The following is a 21,384-nucleotide window of genomic DNA, read 5'->3' on the forward strand; positions in this document are numbered from 1 at the left end:
TAACAAGAGCAGGTCTGTGGGTAGCTGAGCAATCAGTTGGCAAAGGTGTATTCAGTCTAGATTGTACTGGCACTTTGTGTTGAATAGGATGAACTGCTTTCTATTCTAGTTTAATTATCTGACAATATCTACTTTTAATTCATGATATTTGCACGTTTGTATATTTTTTATAACTGAAACAACAACACTTTCATCGTGTTTTCATCAAATCCCATCCATCAGTTTTGGCTCAAGTCAAAATCCACATCTGCTCCAATCACATCAGAAACTACAATACATTTTTTTGAGAAAGAAAAAAAGACCAAACAGTGTTGACATGTTGCGTTAACTCAAGACTTTAATTCCATTTTTTAATTCCTTGTGTAAATAAAGTGAGAACACCAGAGACAGTAAAAACACAGTATGAAGGTCTTTGGTTTTCAGCTGTGTAGTTTTCTGATAAATACAGTACAAACAGGAAATGAGAGATAAAGCATCTGCACATCAGGGTCAGGCAAGGATTTTAAGCACAAAACATCAAAGTAGGATTAGGAGACAGCAACTTGTAGAGCCACTATAACCACCTGCTGATAAGATGCAGTACCATGGACTGCTCTGCACTATATTAAGACAATCAGGTTTGAGGACAATCCCAATTTGGTACATTATGCAATTACAATGAAATTCAAAATTCAAATAAATCAGTATTTACAGATTTATCAGGTCCCAAATTCACTTCCTGAACTGAGGCTGTTTGAGCAAAATAAAATATTCCCTTATCCCATTGTTGCATGGTCTTTGTAGAATAATGGATATTCTGAATAACTTAATATTTTGAGATATCTCTATTTGAAGTCATAAACCATTAATAATCTTCCTCATACCACTGTATTAAAGTTGTTTTTTTTTCATTATCTACACATTTCTGAGGTACTGGAGGTTTTGTATATTCTACTAAACCTGATATAAGAGGTCATTTCAAAAGTACATCAGAAAACTCCTAATTTGATTTAACTAGTGTCTGGAGCAGAAGAACACCCTGACTCTCATAGTATACAAATGTAATTCTGAGGTAGCAAGTTCATTTATCCCACTGAGGTAAATCTAGCCTTGTTCACTAGATGCAAGAGGTCTGGTGTGTGAGGTAAAAACCACCGAGGTCAACCTGAGCATTCCTGAGTAACTTGCTTTCCAATATGGAAAGGCATTTGAAATTTGAATTTCTAAAAACAAAAGAAAGAAAGTATAGGTGGGATGATGGTGGATTGCAAAAAAGAAAAATCCCAAATATCAGAAAGCACTGTTCCTATTTGTCTCTTAAACACTGTTGTTTCTTTAAAAATCAGTATGAATTGAGAGAACTCTTCAATTTTAAATGAACAAATACCCTGATCCTTTTAAGATTTCATTTCAGTATCATTCTGCATTTATATACTGGTTTGATTCATAAGTACTCCTTCTCCACAGAATAAAAAAATATGTTAATTAGGGCCCCGATTTCCGAGTTTATGACTGATCGTCCAACGCTATCTAAATGATTGACACGCAGAAAACCAAGTGTTCCCTCTACTGACATTCCTACGCTTTACCTTGATTCCACAGTAGGTTCTTCGGACTAATCTGTTGTCTGAATGTCTAAATAGCAAATCAATACCTGAAACACTTCCCAAATCAAAATAATATATATCTGGATGTCTATAAACTAAATTTTTTTTATAATGGACAAAACAAATCCGCAATCAAATCATGTAAATACACTAAATAAAAAGAAAATTGTTTGACCCCATTGCTAACCAAATCAACTTTGCAAATAACACTCGATGAAATTGTTGTACATTTGAAGTCCAGCAAAATCAGCAAAAAGGGGCAAAACAAAAAAAAACACTACCAATTCATCCTGATACTTTGAGAGCACTCAATGCTGATATTTTGGAATCCACTGTTGTTGTGCATATAGTAAGTACAGTACATGTTACAAAAGATCATCTATTGGTAGTGAAATGCTTCAAATCCCACTGTTGGATTTGGCAAAATATTTTGTGCCATGATTGTTTACCAGGGGGGTGTTTGTAAGCAGTTTATACTCTAGATGTATATGCATAGCTGAAGGTACATTAGTCAGACATGGTACATGTTCTCATTTTCCTAAAAGATATTTGAGGTACTTGTTGTGTTTTTGGAACTGATCATTCTCATGATCGTCCAAGTCCTGAGAGGGTTTTTTTTGTAGCAGACATGTGGCACAAAGGCAGATGCCACCTGCAACAGGGTAAAACAGTTAATAAACTCTTCATAAGTAGAGGCCACTTTTAGCAAAATGTGAGCCTAACGGGTCTCAAAAAGGAGGTAGACTTGGCTTTGACAGACCTCTGGGTGGCCAAACACTTTCCATAGAGTGAGTTTCTATAGGAGAGGGACGGCCATGGTTAGGTGGGTCGAGCTAAGGAGAACCAGCAGTAGTGGGCTCGACAGACCTAGTGCCCTTGGAGGAAGAGGAGGACGAGGATGAAGAGGAGGAGGGGACGCTGGGGCTGAGGGCAGAGCTCTGGTTTACAGATGTAGCCGTCACAGATGTAGGCATGGCAGCCTGGGACTTCTGAGCATACAGAGACCCTGTACAAAAAAAAAACAGGCAAAATGACAAGGTGCCAAGTAAATAGCTAATCAGCAAATTACACAGGCAAGACGATAGTAAAGTAAATGGTTAAACACAAACAGGATCTGAAATATAATCTGTTAATATAAACCCTGTCACAGACCTGAGTAAATAACCCCATTAACCTCCACTGATACAGTGATACTGGCTGATCCATTTGAGGAGATGCTGAGTGACAGATCCTGCTTTTCCTCTAAGGAAGAAAGAAAACATACGTTTTCAGGGATGTTACCAGCAAACGTATTTAAAAATCACAGTTCCCATCACCCACGGCACCCCAGCAGGCCGAAGCCAGCGCACTCACCTCGGGTGCTGGTGCTGTTGGCCCGCAGGCCGGCAGGGTTCACCTGCGATGCCATGGCCAGCAGGTTCTGGTGGAAGGCCTGCTGCAGCAACCTCTGCTGCTCCTCCGCCAGACGGGCCATCTTCCTCTCTGGCCCCTCCATGGCGCTGCCACCTGTGGACAGGGCGACGGGACCCATGCTGGTCTCCAGACGCTCACGCAGCTGCTCCAGGGTAGCGGCCCTTGCCAAGTGCTGCTGGTGGCCCAGGGCCAGAGCCAGAGGGAGTCTCCCCGACACCATGGGAGGAGTGTCCTCAGGAACAGGCACTGTGTATGTATGAAATTACTTTTACAATCTTTTTTTTCCCTTTTCAAATCTCAATTCAGCACAGCACACAGTCAGAATTACTTGGTAATTATACAAATCGACCATTTCTTGCAATTTTCATCATAACAGTCCCCATTAACTGAGAGATACTGCACTGATATAGATTTAAACCAGACGATGTTGTTGCTCACAGCAGTGCACACTGAACCGTACAGACATAAGGAGTTAGGCTAGGCCCCCAGAGTGACTGCCTATCTGCTGACCTGCGGTAGGGCCTCAGGAAACGTTGCCTCTTAATGGCTTTCACACATTGGTCCCTCCCAATTAGCCCCCGCAGGCCAAGGAAACTGCTCCATTTCCTGTCTGCTACAGTGTCTACAGGCTGCTAAAATGCCAGATAATTCTCTAGCCTTTTGGTATGAAAACATTTGAAAGTTTCATATTGTCAAATGTTCAATGGAATTTTTTTTTAACATGAATTTATTTTCCTAAACTAAATCCAATACATTTATCTTTGAAGATAAATATTTGCATCTGGACACCAGGTGGCGCTTAGACTCAACCGTACATTGACCCCGTAATGCCCAAAACAGTTCGACTTTCACATGCAAACCAAAGAACCCAAGAGGCATGCCTGCTGATTTAGGTGCACAGTGCCACAAGTGCAAAGCACCAAGGTAAATATACCTGTCTCTTTCTTCAGAGCTGGAGTAGGTGTGCTCTGTAGACCGTTGTGTCCAGAGGAGGGCAGGTGCATTTTGGGGGGGGAGAGGAGGCTATGAGCGCCCCCACTCGGGGAGGGAGAAAAGCGGTACAGGCTGTTACTGTAACCGGGGCGACGGCCCTCTCTGCGGTTGCTGTCAATGGCGGCCTGCAGTTCTCCAGGAGAACTGAGTCCTTTCTTCTCACATTCGTATGGGTAGAGGTACTTCATATACCTACAGACGGGACACAGGGCACGTGGATCAGGATGCAGTTTAAAATGCAACAGTGTATTACTATTGACCTGTGATTGATAACAAGTAAAAGACAAGACACCAAATTATAAGGATGACTGAAAATTGATGACGGATAACTGTGGATTACAGCGACAGAGTTAATGTGGTGTTCACATAGTAATTTATTAAGAGTTAATGATCTTTGTCTCCTCACTGTGTGCGGAGAGTGAAGGCTGCACTGGTGATGGATGTGGGCAGGTTCAGGCCTTTGGTGATCTCCCTCCAGATTTTCTTATTGATCACTTCCACCAAGCCTCCCTTCTCAGTCACAAGCTTATAGAGCTTATACAGGTCCAGGACCTGCTTGGCCATAATGGGGATACGATTCACTGGCGTGCCTGCGAACAAAACAAACATTGGGAGATTAAATCAGAGCAGGATCGAAATACTAAACAGAGTCATGAAACACAGCAAAGACACCACAGTGCGGTGGTTGTGTTAACCCAGACAAGGTGCAACAAAACATTGCTTATGTTAGTAGGAAGTGCAGGTTTTTCTTCTGCATAAATGCTCCCATTGTGTCCATGGTTAAATCTCACCTGCTGATCTCAAGACTACTTTTCCAAAAAAATCACCCAATGCTGTAAGATTCAATAGGCTTGTATATGTGCATTTATCCTTCCTATCTATGTATTTTTCTCAGAGCTGCACTATGGAAGACATGAAGTATGAAAGAGCAGGAAAAAAGGGATGTTTCCACCCCTGCTGGTGCAGTTATGCATTGACTGGCACATCATACCACATATTGATAATAAATAGAATGGAAAATTGGGCATAACCAGTCTGACTGCAAAACATTTGCATCAACTAAATACTAAAATGTATTATTTTATTTAATAAATGTTTTTTCTCGCTCTCTCTGTTTTCAAAAAAGAGTATGTGTTTATTTTTGGCAATTAACACAATGCAAAGTGTATAAACAAAAGAGAAATCTAAAATGAAATCAATTTTAGGTGTGACCACCCTTCAAAACAACATACATTTAAAATAAACAAAAATAATGAAACTAACAAACTATTAAAAATAGACTATTTACAGTTGTTAGTTTGCAGCATTTCCCCCACCACACTTAAAACCTTTCTGCAGTTCTCTCCCGTACACACACATTTTCATATTCTTGACTGCTATAGGGTACATTTCTATCAGAGAGTTGTGCTAATAAAAACTAATGATTTCTATGGGTGCAGCACCCACTGCATGTGTGTGCCTACATGCTCCCTTCTGGCGTTATAGCAACCTGATCCTTCTTAGCGATCTCTAGAAGGGGCTGTAACAGTATTAGTACAATTTATAGAATGGGCTCCGACACGCAACCTCAAAAGGGTAATATTGGAAGTCCATGGAAATCAGGTCCATGCATTCATTAATAGTTCAGTTCAAACAGCTCAAAAGCCGACGCTCCGTGCTGGTTCCAGCTGAGAGGGAACCGAGGCGGATTTTTAATCCACGAGCACTAGCAGCAGAGAGACATGTGGACAGGTCCCAGTAATGAAGCTCATTTGGAGGGATTGTGTCCGCTAAGTCTAAAAGCACTCTTGCACACACCCCCACACAAGACCAGTTAGAGATAAGATGGGGGATAAGAGAGAGAAATGGTGGGGGAAGAGAGAGAGAAGGGAGAGAATTAACCATAATGCTTAGTTCAATCCCACTGCATTCCACACTGTGGGCCAGGTAAGAACAGCCGTGGTAACTTGATTTCAGGATTGTGTAGATATTGCAGATAAACATATATGTACACGTGGACAAGAGAAACACATATTCATAGTGTACATACAAATCTGTGGATTAATATTTCTTACAACTCCATATTGCTTTAAGATTGATGTTTCCGAAGGCAACATAAATGTAAGTTGTAAGGAATCTATACTGGTGGTCGTCACTAGAGATCCACGTGATGGAAACACTAGTAACAGCTGTTCACAACTGCTTTAACAAATGTCTGTTTACTTGCTTGTGGTGGACTAGCATAAAATGTGGCCTGCGGGTATCTTTGAAATAAATCAAATTTAGACAGCCACAGTGATCAAACATGATATTTAACCTCATTCTTTCATTGTGCAGATGAATTGGAGCTCTTTCTATAAAGATCTAACAGAAGCACATGCCTTCACTTTCTCTCTGAAGCCCCTCTCGGGAGTCTGCCAATAGGCATGAAGTGTTCATTTACCCAGAGAGCACGGCGTGATTTAGAACTGCAGGCTTCCAAGACAGGGTCTAGCACTCCCCTGGGGAGACAGGAGCAAGGTCTCGCTTTGAAAATGAGTTATTTAACGCTGGGGATGACATTACTCGTTCATCAAACGATCAGTGAACGAGGCCTGAGCTCAAGGTTACCCCTGGGTCACCATGGTGGGGATTTAGGACCAGGTCAAAAGTAAGAGACGCGAGGTAGCCCTACCGGGAGAGGCTCCATGGCATGTTCCATAACTGTAAAACCAATTTGGCTCAAACGGTGGAAAAGCCATTACCCCTTTCTCCACTGAGGAAGCTTTGATAGTGGCTAAAGTAACATTCTCTACATCCTAAATGCGGTTACATTGCTTCTCCTTTGCCCTGCAAGGTAGAGGGCATTAGGATAAAACAGGAAAGCATGAACGAGTGAGCCGTGACATTAGGCAGCTCAGCGCTGCAAATAGAGCCACCACTTCAGCCTGAAGACTGACTGTCTGGTTCTGGGAGTGCAGGCAGGCCCTGACCTTCCCGGGCCTTCAACAAATCAGTCACAACTAACAAGCCAGAGGGACACCAATTAAACAAGACAAGGGTCTGGACACCTTACATAGAGAGGAAAGAAAGGATGAATGACGGCGTCCTAAACAAAAGACCTCGTATTATTCTATAGTCTCAATGGCAAATGATCTGGGGGATTTCAGGTGTTCGTTAAACAATATGCATTTGAATTAATTAAATTATTCATTTTTATTTAAATAGGTTTTCTTGAAACCCACTACACCTCTCTGCCCTTCCCTGTTCACACTATCCTGGCAGTAAAAGCAGGTCAGTAAATCTGACCCCTGCCCTATATATAGGGGAAACAGCTGCCCACATGAAGAGGCCTTCACTCTGTAATGAACCAACAGCAGGCGCTGCACTGGCAGCTGGCTGAAGGAAATACCACTCTGAGGCCTGAACAATGATTGCCTGTCTTACTGGAGCGCCACTCCAAAAGGGAAAGAGGAAAAGGGGTCCAGGAAACGCACGGGCCGACACCAGGTCAGGCATTCTGGACCATGGTGGTGAATGAAAGCACTGCAGATAAGGACAAGACAGGAGGACCACTGACCTGTCAGTACATCTGAAAAGTTTAGGTACTGAGAACAATTCTTACACTGTTGTAATGAGCAAATGAGAATGCAAAGTTATCACTATCAGGGAAGCACAAAATAGCTAATATTTTTAAAACTCTGAATTTGCTGTTCATCATGGATATAAACTATTTGCCAACTAAACCATATTAGTCATTTATTTGTCTGACATTTTGTCCAAGAACCCACTAAATAAACATTTGTCAAAATATGGCCTGAAATGACAGTATAAGAGCCCAGTGAGCGCCCTTTCTTTTTTTTCATTTTTTCTCCTTTCTTTTTGGCATTCTTCTCCAATTTCATGAATTATGGACGAGTTACGTGTGCAGAGGCTCAGTCTGGACAGATACTTCAAGCAGTTCACCAAAATGTGATGTTAAATGCTGCAAAAACCAACTGACTGTGTACATCACGTGAGGGCGTGAGAACCCAATCACGTGTCTCCTTCAATCACCTATACACAACTGAGCACTTTACGTCTTCTTCCTAGAATATTCAGCTGTTGATGTGTGAGCGACAACTTAAACATGTATTCACAGGTTGCTAAGAAAGCATTTGCTAGCTGTTACTAGATCCAGAACTGAGTTACATTATAACACTAAAACAAAACAACACTACTACCAATTATTGTTGTTGTTACATATTCTGCTAATACATGGGTTACATCATATTCATTTTTGCACGTTTATCATCATTCTTTATAAGGTCGTTATTTCTGTGATATGCTGAAAGTAACAAGTCTGAAAGTAAGTTCAAAACAAAATCACCTCAGCACGTGTTGCCTTGAACAAATTCTTTGCAATGACCAGAGCGGTTTAAGAATATAGCTCCTATTGAAAACATGAAGGATAGGATTCCAGTGAGAAGATCTGTTTACAGCACCAGGTAAAATATAAAGCCAAGACTAATATGTTGTTTTTTCTAAAGCTCTATGAAAGACAATTGACTCTGTATTGAAGTTTCAAGAATCCACATTTAACTTACAATCCAAAAAGTAATAAATACCAGACATCCCTTGAACAGAAGCGTGAGTGGGAGGCAGCTTGAGGAGAAGGGATTAATGCTGAAAGTGGCCCATTAGCCCAGACAGGAGGGCATGCTATTGTCAGTGACGGGGGCACGCAAGCACACACACACACACACACACACACACACACACACACACACACACACACACACACACACACACACACACACACACACACACACACACACACACACACACAGGCTTCAACCTTCCAGCAATCAACTTGACACACACATAGACACACTGCTAGCCTGGGTAAAAGAGTTGTTCTACTTGAATGTAGGCTGGAGAAAGATAAAATTAATCAAACACTCATGTAATTTGCTATATTGTGGGGCAGCAGGTGATTAAGAAACAGTTGCAGTGCCCAGTCTAACCACTGAGGCAGTGGAGGAGACTCTGTTGCTTTACTGAGCACTTCTCATTGAGACAACACGTTTGAGATTCTTCATCCACCTGCTTCATAAATGCAGTCTGCACACACAGCACTTCTTGTGCCAGATACGCTAATATCAAGATAGGATTACTAATGCAACGGTTTACATTAAGATTAACTCGTTAGCTCATGGACACTGATGAGGATGTCATCACTTTATTAATTAGACTGTAACTGGGTTTTGATTGGAAGGTTCACTTATGCTAGAGCCACCAGCAACGGCGGATCATTTCTGTCATGTCTTTCTGAATCAAAAGTAAATTGTGCTGACAAACTGTGACTGAAAAAGAGAAAATCACCAATAGTTTAGATCACCAAGAGCAAAGAGCTAATGATTAAACAACAGGTCCAGACTGCAATAGACTCCTAAAAAAGCGTAAAATGTTTTACTAAAATGTAACCCATGTACTGCATACGAGTCGCGTGGGTATAAAGTGTTAATGTACAGACATGTACATGTGACTGTGTCACTCATGCAGAACAAGCATTTGATTAAGAAGTCTTCGTCCGATTGGCTGGAAAAACTCAACCTCATCAGCTACACAAACATAACTGAAGAAACAGGAGTACAAAGTGCAGGGTCATTCGGTCTGCCTCCATCTGTGGAAATTACATGACACGCAGGCAAAGAGATCATGGCAGAGAAGCAGTAAGAGCTACAGGGGGTCTTCTGTCTTTTTTTTTTTTATATAAATCTCTAGTCAGTGCCCATAAAAGCACAGAGAGCTTGGGCAGCGGAGGAGAGGGACACATAAAAGCCCAGAGGAAGTGCGTAGAGCAGGATGTCATAAATGCACACAAGTCTCAGGAGTAACCAGCCTCAGGAGAGGCCAAGACAAAACGGCCAAAGACAGGACGTGCCCCACCAACCATCGACACGGTACAATGTACGTGACCACAGAAAACAACATTGTTTTCTGCACATCAGTAAAAATCATTCAAAAAACTGAACATTCCACAAAACTGCTTACCTTATACAGACTAGGCACACACTGACAAAGTGTGCAGTTTACTTTTTAATGTTGGTAGTGGTGGTGTTTTTTGAGTAAATACCAATTAACATTGCTAATACATGGACATTTTGCTTATCTAAGTGTCCATTACCCATTCATTCACAGGCTTGTGAGGCGCTTGCTGAAACTTGTCATTAGAACATCACAACATCTGGCCAGGCTCTCTGGCTGAGTGCTCTTTTCTTAAACTTCATGTTTCTTGTTCTTTATTTCCTCTCCCTCCCATCCTCTCTTTCTCTTTTCCTAACGCCCTGCTGATATTCTCCAGCCTCTCCATTGTCTCCTCTTTTCCACTGTCTGTCATTCTCCTCATATCAAAGGTGGAGCCCAGTGTTTTAGGGCCTCATTAATCTTCTGCAGAAGGACAGGGGGCCCCTTAATCCACCTCTCCCCAGGCCCCGAGCAAGTGGCCACCCCACCTGCCCCCCCTTCCCCCCCATGCAAGCGCGCGCGTGCACACACACACACACACACACACACACACACACACACACACACACACACACACACACACACACACACACACACACACACACACACCTCACATCCCTCTTCTGAGTTGCCTCTGTGCTCCTTCAGGCTTATCAGGTTTCAGAGACATAGACAAGTAGTACAAAGCATGAAGGTGCATAAATATTGGAGCATGTGTATGCGTGTTTTGATAAGAAATCGTCTGACTGATTTGCGTTTGACCTTAAATGATCAGTTTAGAACCAACACCGCAGAAAAGCTGTGCTTCAAAAGTAAATCACTGCAATCTACCAATAGCAATGCACTGGTGATGACCACTAAGCCCTTAGCCAACTGCAGATGATAACTCAGCATACAGACAGCTTCAAAGGACAGTAACACTATATCACTATTTGTCATAGGACAACATGAGTAACCTATGATGAGTAATAAGAGATCATTGTTTTGCCTTTCTTTGTAATATGTGAAACTTGTATTATGTTACAAAGAAGACAATGGTGTTTACCTCACATCCTATAACTGCTGCTATCCTGCTGACCACTACAGTGTGGCAGAATGAGAATATCGAGGAACAGATAAGATAAAACCACACACCCTTTCTCAAGTGGGCCACAATTTAACTAACACACTCAGTTTACAGGAACAGAAAAATCTGTGAAGAGGTTTGTGAGAGACAGATCCATGTTTTTTTACACGTTCAACGGCTGTGTCCTTCACACTAAGGCAGTCAAACAAACATCATTAATCACTGGTAGGAGACCCTACCGACAGACATTTGACATGATCACACCATTGCTATCCACCCTCCATTATTAAGTCTCACTTCTTGACACCCGCACTTACGTGGGGGTGGCTGGGGGGATTGGCAGGCCAGCACAAACAGCTCCCCATCTGGTTGAGTTTAAGTCCTGTGGTAGGGGTTAATAGCCCAGTCAAGCTGTGTCCCTGAAAGCTTAGCCTGTGTGATGACGCTGGCAGGCTCATCTCACTGTCACAATATGACAATCACAGGCTGAGGCCATATGACTCCACTTAACTGACTTAAGGGACAGATTCAGAAGCCAAATTCATATTATGTGCTGTTTGTGTCATCGAGAATACCATGCGTCAAAGAAATCTGAACTTTAATTGTTTTCTTTTCTTTTACAAGCACTTGTCTGAAAACATAACCACTAGACTGCGTCTTGCTGGGTAATGTGTAGTCTCAGTATCGCAGTATCTATATTCACATTTTAACCATCTGCAATGGTGTAGATGGAGACAGGAGATTATGAGGACACCCATGCAACGGCCTGAGCAAACAGGAACAGGGCCAGTTAATGTTTCCTGAAGCTCAACAAAATCAGGGCTAGTGTCTGGTGAAGGAATGTGTAAACAAGACAGGCATCAAGTTCAATGAGTGATCACACTGAACAAACAGGCATGAGTGAACAGGAAATGCTGCTTTTTGCATGAATAAACCGTTTAACGTCCTCTTTTTGGAGCTATTAATAATTCCATTGGTATTGATTTTACTAAAGTAAAATGAAGACGGTAAGCATGCTCTCACCTCTTTTCTGCATAAAAGTGAAAAGATCATCTAGAAACTCCTTCCGGTTAGGGTCACTATCCAGTTCATAAAGCTGCACAGAAACAGCATAGCATTCAATATAAACTTACATCAAAGTGAAATTATTTGAGTTTTGAAGTTATGCGAGTTTTGACACAACCTAAAACAACCTGACCAGCTTACTCAATATAAATGCAGTTTTGGTGCTTCCATCTTTGAATTAATTCGTTAAATGAACAATCTGAGTGTTTGTCCTCTCGGGGTATGAATATAGCTGCACTGTAGCATATTACTTTCTGAGGAGCAGCAGCGCCCTTTTGGGCAATGTTGTGAAACTGGGTCAGTGTGTCACTGATAAGAGTATAACTACTTAATAGCCCTGACTTTGGGGTTTTAGTGTTTACCTTTGCAAAGTCTCTGGAGGCCTCCCCTCTTCCTCTCCCTCCATCACTTTCTTCATTCCAGCTCACACTGCCATTCTGTGGAGGGAGAGACACACTTAACTCTGAAAGCCTGGGTGGCACGGTTAAACAACACGTCTCCACGGAGGTCAGAGAGAAAGCCAAGAACACAACAGGAAAAAAAAGAGAGTGAGGCTGAGGAACTGGGAAGAACAAACAGACACTGAAAATGAGAACAGAAAACTGCCGTTGACTTCTAGACCCTAAAGAATGGGAAGGGGTTATAGCTACAGGTCATAACAGCTACGTGACATGAGGTCTAGGAGTTAAGATACCTTTAAAAAAAAAAAACCTACAGTTTTGGTGGCTCACAGGCACTTTGATTTCATTGAATGCTCTGTATTACTGGTATTGTCATCTGGGCCAACGAAGCGCTTATAAACTCCACCAGTTCCATGGAGCACATGCTCTTTGCTTAATTACGGGCTATCCAGACCTAGAGCTCATGTGAACAGAGTGAGAGAGGACAGAGAGGCAATAAAGCAATTTTACAGGAGCTTCTCCCATCCCCCTCTTTAATATGCTAAGTGAATCACAGCTGGGGAGAGAGCAGGATCTTCAAGAGTTTATAGCAAACACACACCAGCTGGGCCCCGAGGAGAAGACACTTGGTGGGGGAGCAAGTGTGGAGGGCAGACATACTGTGTGGTATTGTGATGTTTCTGTGAGTGTGTGGAAGCATGTATACAACATAAACTTCAAAAGGCTCTTAAGGATTTTGAAAAGCAGTTCATTGTAACCCCCTTTTGTGATCGGTCAAACATCAGTACATTTTTCACTGATGCAATATGGCACTTGGTTGAAATAACATGTATACACATAGATCATAAAAGATTAATAAGAATGCAAGCTGTTATCAGGCTAACTGGTTTGGGGCTTACTAATTATATTACAGAAGACTGATTGGTGAGTGGGCAAATTAGTCAAGAGCAGAATGACCATCTGGGTTAGAAAGAGGAAATGAAGAACCCTCCCCCATATCAATCCAGCAGAATAGGCCATGTCAAATAATGACTCTGGTAGATAGGACAAACATCTTATGTTACAAAGTGTGAATTCACCCTGTGTGTGTGAGAGAGAGAGAGAGAGAGAGAGAGAGTGTACAGTGTATTCCCTGGAATGGGTAGGATGCGACATTAATAGACTTAGATGGGACAAGAAACAAAATTTGAGTCTGCCGAGAAAGATGACATTTCAGTAAGGAAAAAAAACATATCCAATAACTGTGAGCAAAGTGTTAAGATTTCCACCAACACAAAATAAACTGCAACTCTGAACATAAAATTAATTTGTTTGCATTTTAAGTGAAAGCCAACAGGGGGTTTCAAAGGAATCAGAACTTCCTATGCTTGGAAAGCCGATGAAGTATGCTGAGTTTCCAGCAAAACCACAACTGTGTCACAAAACACTTTCATGGGGGAAGCTAAAATGAATTAATTTTAGCTCCAAGCTGAATTTTTGGAGTTTTAAAAGGGATGTGGGAGTGCAAATACATTTGTAATAAAAGTACTTTGTTTTGAGCTCTAAAATTTTACACTGATGTACATAAACATTAGAGTATATTTTTAATTAGATTTATTTTCTTTTTCAAAGTATTCAGTTGATCAGGAGTTTGGGCTTTTTAAAATACTGTAATTCCTACAAAAATCAATGAAGGAATCTGCATTCTCAGATTAGAATATTTAATGTCTGGACAGTGATGAGTTGACAATTGACAACTGCTCCGCAGGTTCACCACTGAAATGAACTGCAGGAGGGCTCTGAAATTGTTATTCTAAATCAGTGAATAGGCCTTGCATGGGATGGAGTTGGCTCTGTTAGCACAAGATGTCATTTCTTTACAGTACGCTCTCACCATCAAAAGCAAAGCTAGTGCAGGACTTAAAACCATTTGCAACTTCTGATGCAGTCAATAAAAATTGGTAATGCAAAAGAATTTTTAAAGAAAGAAAATGGGGGGAAAAAAGATTCTGAAGCAATCTAAATGGAAACTTTGTGTACTTCATAAAGATTTTTAAACACTTTGATAAATATAATATAAATATAAACAGACAAAGGGCCATGCAGGAGCCTGTATCTACTTGTCCAAAGCCAAGCAGCTTGATCAGGGCCTGAGGGAAGGCAGAGTACAGATTGGCCGATTCATTACACAACATCCTGCCTTTTAAAGATTCACACAGAGAACACAGAGTATGTGCGGATTACCATTATTTAGGATATGTGCTTTTCTAAAGTGTAGATGATGAAATATTTTATAACAAAATATTTTAAATAAATTTCCTTCTAATCACTGGTGATACTTATACAACCTATTTATTATTATTATTTATTTTTTTTTTTTTACAAATTGAGACGTCAAAAATCCATCATGTTGACAACTGCTGAAGCTAAAGCATGATGTGCTTTAGTTTGTTTTGTTGTACAATCCACATCAACAGGCCTACTTTAGAGGTATATTTATCTCAAATTGTGTCTCCTGTTGATGACATTAAAAGTACATAATTTCACATATATGAAATATATTTCAGTTATAATTTCATTAATTTTGCCCTAATAAACAAATTTACTTCATTACTTTTCTGAAGACGTTAGTAAATCTTAAACCTTTAGGGGGAAAAAAACTACCTCAGGCAGGTCAGGACAGGCATCGAGTAGGGGTTGGTTGGGGGGGGGGGAGACATTCTAGACTTTCTGAGAGGTAAAAGAAACAGCGAAATACAAAAGCAGCTCCTCTTTCATACCCCATACACCTTTCTGTTTGATTACCACCCCCTTGTAGTACTGCTTCTGTTACATCCAGTGAAATTGACTAGAAAAGGTCACAAATCACAGGATGGTTGCAGCACAGCCACTCCCTCTATTCACGGCACATACAGGCCCCTGGTGGGAATTCTCACCATATCAAGAGAAGGAACTCTTAATTCCACTTGGAATGTTTCCTTTGGGTGGGGCCGGACAATCTAGACACAGACACCAAACCCCTCCCACACCTCACATACTCACTCGAAGCCTTTAAAAGACTTTTACTATCAAATACCTCTGATTTAGGCTTTAGAGCACCTTCTCGAACATAGTTCGCGCTACCCTACTGAAAACAACCAGGACAAAGACTCACTGAATCCAACCCACAGTGTAGCATTGTTCTCAATGGAGACATTTAGACCCACCATCTACTGTCCTTTGGTCAGGTCACACAAATTCTCTTTCTGGCCAAAACGTGTAATGTAAGACTGCAGAATAGCTAGTCTACAGGACAGGTGCTGCACAGACTATGGAAAATGTATAAGCCCTGATCCATCTCACAGATGGCCGCACATCGCATCGACAACAAGGATCACATCATCACAGGACCCAAGAGAGTTGTCCAGCAATAATGCCTAATGATAACTCTAGGTCAAGCAGGGCCACGGAGCACAGGCAATGAAAAATACATGCAATGAAAATGTTATGCCTTTATTCTTGTTGAGCAGAAACTGTATATAAGCTATACAATACATGTAACTACAGTTGAACTATTCAAAAATACATGCAAGGTATGGATTATGTGCAATGAACTACGGTGTAATACTAATATGATATGATCTTCCTGGCTGACATCTACACCAATGGCCAAGTGCCAGTCCTTAAGCCAACCGATAATTTATGTGGCAAATCATTCCTCTGCAACATTAAACCTCGATATAATAAGAACTGATTGCTACCAGGTGGCTGGTACTATCAGCATGGGCTTGATGTGTTGCCACGGTGACAGTTAAATAATGCAACAGTAGTCAACAAACAAGATCGTTCCCTGACCCAAAAAGGAACCACTGGAACCGACCTTCCAGTCTTCAACAATGTAAAAACAGTCGACCACCCTAAGACACTGGCGTGGTAGCACGGCAACATCTCGTCAACGCCTTGGGTTGAAAGGGCCTTTTGTCCACGAGTACACAGTTCCCCCTTTCTCAATAACAACCTCTATTAAACACAGAAAAAAAACCCCCACCAGATCTTTGACAGTAAACATTTTTAGTGAAATGAGAAAGTTTATGTGAAATTACCCAAATACATTACACAGAGCTAGTAATGAAAAGGGCAAGACAAAATACATTGACTGTCACAGTTACAAAGGGGAATTTCACACATTCCATTCTCATCATCAAGCCTTTGACACTATTCTAGTTAACTCTGGTGGGTTATACCTCAGCACACAGTTCTACTTAACTCTGGTTGGCCATATCTTAGCACACAGTTATAGCAAACTTTGGTTTACTATAACTCTGTAGACGTGTGGTCCAGTGTGCACCAAGCCTGATTTAACCTCCATTAATCATGGTAGTTTAGTACGCCAGTACAAAAGGCTCATTGTGTCAGTCAAACAAAAAAGAGCCAACACAGCTACACTAGCTAAGCTTAAAAAAGGCTTTATGCCTTTGAATTTTGTCAGGTAGTCTCTGCAAACAGCAGTCAGCAATACTATTGAGAGGGGGAAAAAGGACAGTGTTTCCATGAGAATATTTATTTAATAATTTTATACAATTTTTGAATTGTTCTGTCTATGATACAATTCTAATGTTCAAATGTTTTTATGTTAAAAAATGCAGCCTTTTACATATCGACTCTTCTCTCATGAGCTCAACAGAACAGAATTATTCCCTGTGGTCATTTTAAATTAAACAGAATTAACAGTTATCATACATGTAGTAATTAATTATGTGAATTGCCAAGATTAAATGTAAACATTACCATGGTCTTTGTGAATGACTGATTTAACTCAGGTGTTTACTGGTTGTCTAGAAGCTTATAAAAGAAAGAAAGGAGGAGGAGGGGAGGAAAAAAAAAAAAAAAAAAAAAAAACAACCCCCGCTCTCATTTGAAAATGCCATTTGGGGCATCTGTTCTCTTTGTGTAGATGGTGCTATCAAACGGTTCCTTCCCTCTTCCACCCCTCACCACTGCAATCCGATACTGTTACCACAGCAGAGAATCATTAAATACTAAAGACCAGAAATGAAGAGAGGAAAGATAAAAAGAAAGCAAAACAAAAAGACACAAGCAAATTCTTAGGCAACAATAAAGCCCTCTATCCAAGTCAGAAGCAGAGCACTTCTATAAAGCAGGCATTAACAAAGAGAACCATCTCCTTCTCTCTAATAACTCACAGGGCCATAGAGTCCAACTGTCTTGAGTCATAGCATATAATTCCCTGACCCATCAACACCAAATACTTTTTAAGGCTGGGAAGAATGAAAATAATAATAAAAATCATAATAAATATCAACACTGGTAGAATTTGTTGAAACTTTTAATTATTCTCATGAAACAAAACTGAATCTACTAAATTCTGTTCACCATTTCTGTTTACACAGCAGGCACAAATTAACTGATTGCTTTTTCTATGCCCATTACATTTGCTCTGATTGTAGTGTTTGGCTTTGCAGCAGTTACTTGTTAGAGTGTGTTCATCCAAACATAGCTATGGAAGCTTGTTCAGTGACAAAGAAGCTAAAATAACAAAGCCCACATCAAGCTGCTATATTTTAAGAGCGCATGTGCAGTTTTATTGCTCACACCCTCATACACACCATTAGCCTCTAAATCCAGAGGTGACATGGGTGTGAGGAAAACATCAGAGTGTTGCCCATCAACATGGGGCCCCACTTCCTGCCTTAGTACCTTTATAGCTGTGTACTCACGATTGGTGCATCTAAAAAAAATAAGTTACTCATTACAAAGTGTCTATTATTAAAGATTTATGTACTATTAAGATACATTTATGTTTAACAGTAACAGTTTGAAAATGTGTGAAAGATGTGAAAATTGAAGAAAAGCCACAACAGGAAGAGTACTGGGGGCTTCAATGCATTAGCATATTCCACTTCAAGTGTATAAAGTTCTCACTAAATTTACTCAAACTGGAAACAGAGCCACTTCAAAAAACAAAATTAAGCAGATCATTTTTTTTTGTGTCCAGCATGAACGAAATGTACAACATCTGAACAATACATTCATAACTAAAGAGCCATTCAAATGCAATTAACTATGTAGCACTGTTAAAACATGCAACTGCATGTACATTTTAAATCTACAAATACTGCAATGCAGTCTCTCCCCCTCTTCATTTTAAAACCCCTGTGGTTTTATGTCACATTATTAGTGCAGGTCAGGTTTTCCAGGCCCATCACTGCATGTAAAACAAAGTGGCTGCTCTGTTGTGGCAGAGACACGTGCCCACAACACCTCTGTCGTCTGTCTGGCAGCCCTGACGGCATGCCTCTCTGGACACAAGCCAAGACAGCATTGCATTGCCAAGTGTCTGTTCCAAGAAAACACCACAGGCCAGAAGCAACACAGGAAAGTGAGAATGAATGAAATAAAGAACAAAACCCAGCCGGCCAGGCAGGCTGCCAGAAAACTATTCTGAGACAAAACTGGTCAACATACGACGGTGAAGAAAACCCCGATTACCAACATGAAATATCAGCATCTCATGTGGATTTGCTACCAAGAGGCCAAATTCAACATGAGCAAAGTCAGACAGGAAAAATATGTTAAGAAAGTAAACTATACTTGGAGATGGGGATAACTGAATAGTATTTAGTGCCACAATGCTACATTTAGTCTAACGAAAAAATCATAAATCCAAAGCCATTTTACTCTACAGGAAAATAATCAACACACTGTAATAAAAAAAGATTACAACATAATTACAGCTGCCCTAAACCAATGCAAGTATCATGATAAACATGCAGCTCTACACTTCTATGGACTGACAGACTGATGAATGTATTTGTAATGTATATAGAAAACGAACGCATTCCTTTTATGCATGACATGGCAGGCAGCTGCTCGTAACACTTCATCATTGACTTCATTAATGTTCCCAAAACAAGACAACCTGGTTATGAACACAAACCTGCTTGAGGGACTCTTCAAAGCTCCAGTCAGCCATGCCGTTTGGCATACTGAACGAGTGCTGGTCTGTGGGAGAGGGGCTGCCGTCTGGTTCATCCTTCACTTTAGGTGGAGGAGAGCGAGCCCTTTTCTTCACGGCTGGGGGAGAGGCTGCGTACACGGGGAAAGGATATGGAGGCACTCCGATGCCCGCCTGCTGAAGAGCGAGACTCTGCTTCCGCAGGAACTCCAAACCCTCGCCTTCATCATCCTCGCTACCTTCTTCACCGTCCATCATCTCGTCGTCTTCGTCATCCTCTCCCATAGAAGCCCTTCCTTTGTCCATCCCCCCTTCTCCGTCTTCCTGCTCCGAATCCACGCTGCTCTTTGCGGAGACCTTGCTGCTCTGGGGCCCTTGGCTGCCCTTTGGGGCCCATTCTCGAGTGCTGGTGTTGAAATAGTCAGGGGTTAGTGGTGTGCCCCGGGCCCTTGCTGAAGCCATGATGGCTTGCTGAGCAGCTAGTTGTTGTGCGTAGAGAAGGTGGGCCTCGCTGAGATGCCTCTCCTTTCGCTCCATCTCCAGTTTGGCCTGCTGCTGCCTTTGAAGCTGCTCCATGACGGCTTCAAGTTTGACACCGGCTGCTCCACCAAGTGCTGTCTGAGAGAAGGCTCCTGCCAGGCTGCTATCCTGGGATAACAAGGGTGAACAAGCAAATAATGTTTTTGAGAGGTTAATTTAGGCTTGCGTTTTGTTCCAATGACACATTCATGCTCAACCTATCTTACACACAGTAGCTACAACTCTCAGAGTTAAAAGCGTTTTGCATCAAATTTTCGTATGCTTCGTAATTATTATAAGGAGTCTCAAAATTGTATGACTGTGCAGTTTACAATACTACGAAAGGGCGTAAACAGAATAAATTATTTCTACTGAAAACTAAAGTACCTGTATGCCATTGCTTGCTAACTAAATGTTCTTTGACCCCGAAGGGGGGCTACTTGACCGGATTTCCGGCTAAACTCTGTCGCTTTAAACTTAGTTAAATTATTAATTTGGGGGTTAAATCTATTGTATTCCTGGAATTTGTAATTATTAAAACTACAGAGGTTTAAAAACATAGTAGTATTTACATGTATCTGTTGATACAATAACATTATCCTCGAACTGTGGGTGCTGAAAGTATGGCGTACTTCCAAATGAACAATTAAATCCACAAACAGGGACGACAAATGACCAAGAGGTAGCAGAAAAGGACCATGTTTCATAAGAAATAAATTAACAAAGTGTTTTAGAACTTGGTAAAGGAAATTTCCGACGAAATTGTAACGATAATTCGCAGCGGCAATCTGCCAGAAGTGTACAACACGGGGAGGGGGACAAAACTCGCCATCATGACGTGTACTATGTGGATTTTAGCCACATAAAAACTTGATCGGTACGTGGTCAACAGGACGAAACGTGGAAGAATACGAACAGACGCACTACAGGAAACTACACATATTCATTTCTCAATTGTTCACGACCTTTTGGCTCTGGAGTAATGGTAATCATATTTTACAGTAGTTATCAATCGGACTACGATCAACAACATGGGTTTTTTTTTTGCCAGCACTCACCATTTGCGCTTTGCTGCTACTGGAATTGTCCACCATCCCTCCTTCCTAGATGAACCTTTTCTACCACAAAGCTGTTGGAGCTCGAATAACGCACCAAGAACGCTGCATCCACCCGAGTGTTTGATACCCCCCGATAAGAGTTCAATGGCCCTTCGGCTTTCGCAGGAAAAATCGATGTTGGGACTTAAAAAAAAGAGAGAGAGGAGGGGGCAGCCAAAGGGAAATGTCTTCCTGACCTCACCTCCCGAACCGGACTCCCACTCCCCTCCACTTTCCTCCACCCAGAGCCGAACCCACCCCCCATCAACGTGTATATGCAGCCCGCCCCATTGGCCAAAGCAACAAGTAGTCTACGTTTGCCACGATGGAGTAAAATATTTAT

The 21,384-nt window shown here is 41.3% G+C and overlaps 1 protein-coding gene across 2 annotated transcripts; it reads right to left on the minus strand.

Annotated features, from left to right (window-relative positions):
• Positions 1–319: 319 nt before the first annotated feature.
• On the minus strand, positions 320–21,357 carry arid3b (AT-rich interactive domain 3B). Of its 2 annotated transcripts, none has more exons than XM_077007341.1 (9): positions 21,003–21,357; positions 19,408–20,068; positions 12,453–12,527; positions 12,049–12,121; positions 4,399–4,582; positions 3,934–4,184; positions 2,940–3,245; positions 2,739–2,828; positions 320–2,592 (listed from the first exon to the last, which is right to left on the minus strand). In XM_077007341.1, exons 2-9 carry the CDS (start codon positions 19,999–20,001, stop codon positions 2,420–2,422), a joined length of 1,746 nt encoding a protein of 581 aa, XP_076863456.1. In that variant the 5' UTR covers positions 20,002–20,068; positions 21,003–21,357; the 3' UTR covers positions 320–2,419. The 2 variants fall into 2 exon arrangements, with proteins under 2 accessions (XP_076863456.1, XP_076863455.1); XM_077007340.1 differs by having other exon boundaries at positions 19,408–20,073; positions 21,003–21,356.
• Between the last annotated feature and the right edge of the window lie 27 nt (positions 21,358–21,384).

This window comes from Brachyhypopomus gauderio, chromosome 5 (genome assembly GCF_052324685.1).
Source record: "Brachyhypopomus gauderio isolate BG-103 chromosome 5, BGAUD_0.2, whole genome shotgun sequence".
In the NCBI taxonomy this organism is placed as follows: Eukaryota; Metazoa; Chordata; class Actinopteri; order Gymnotiformes; family Hypopomidae; genus Brachyhypopomus; species Brachyhypopomus gauderio.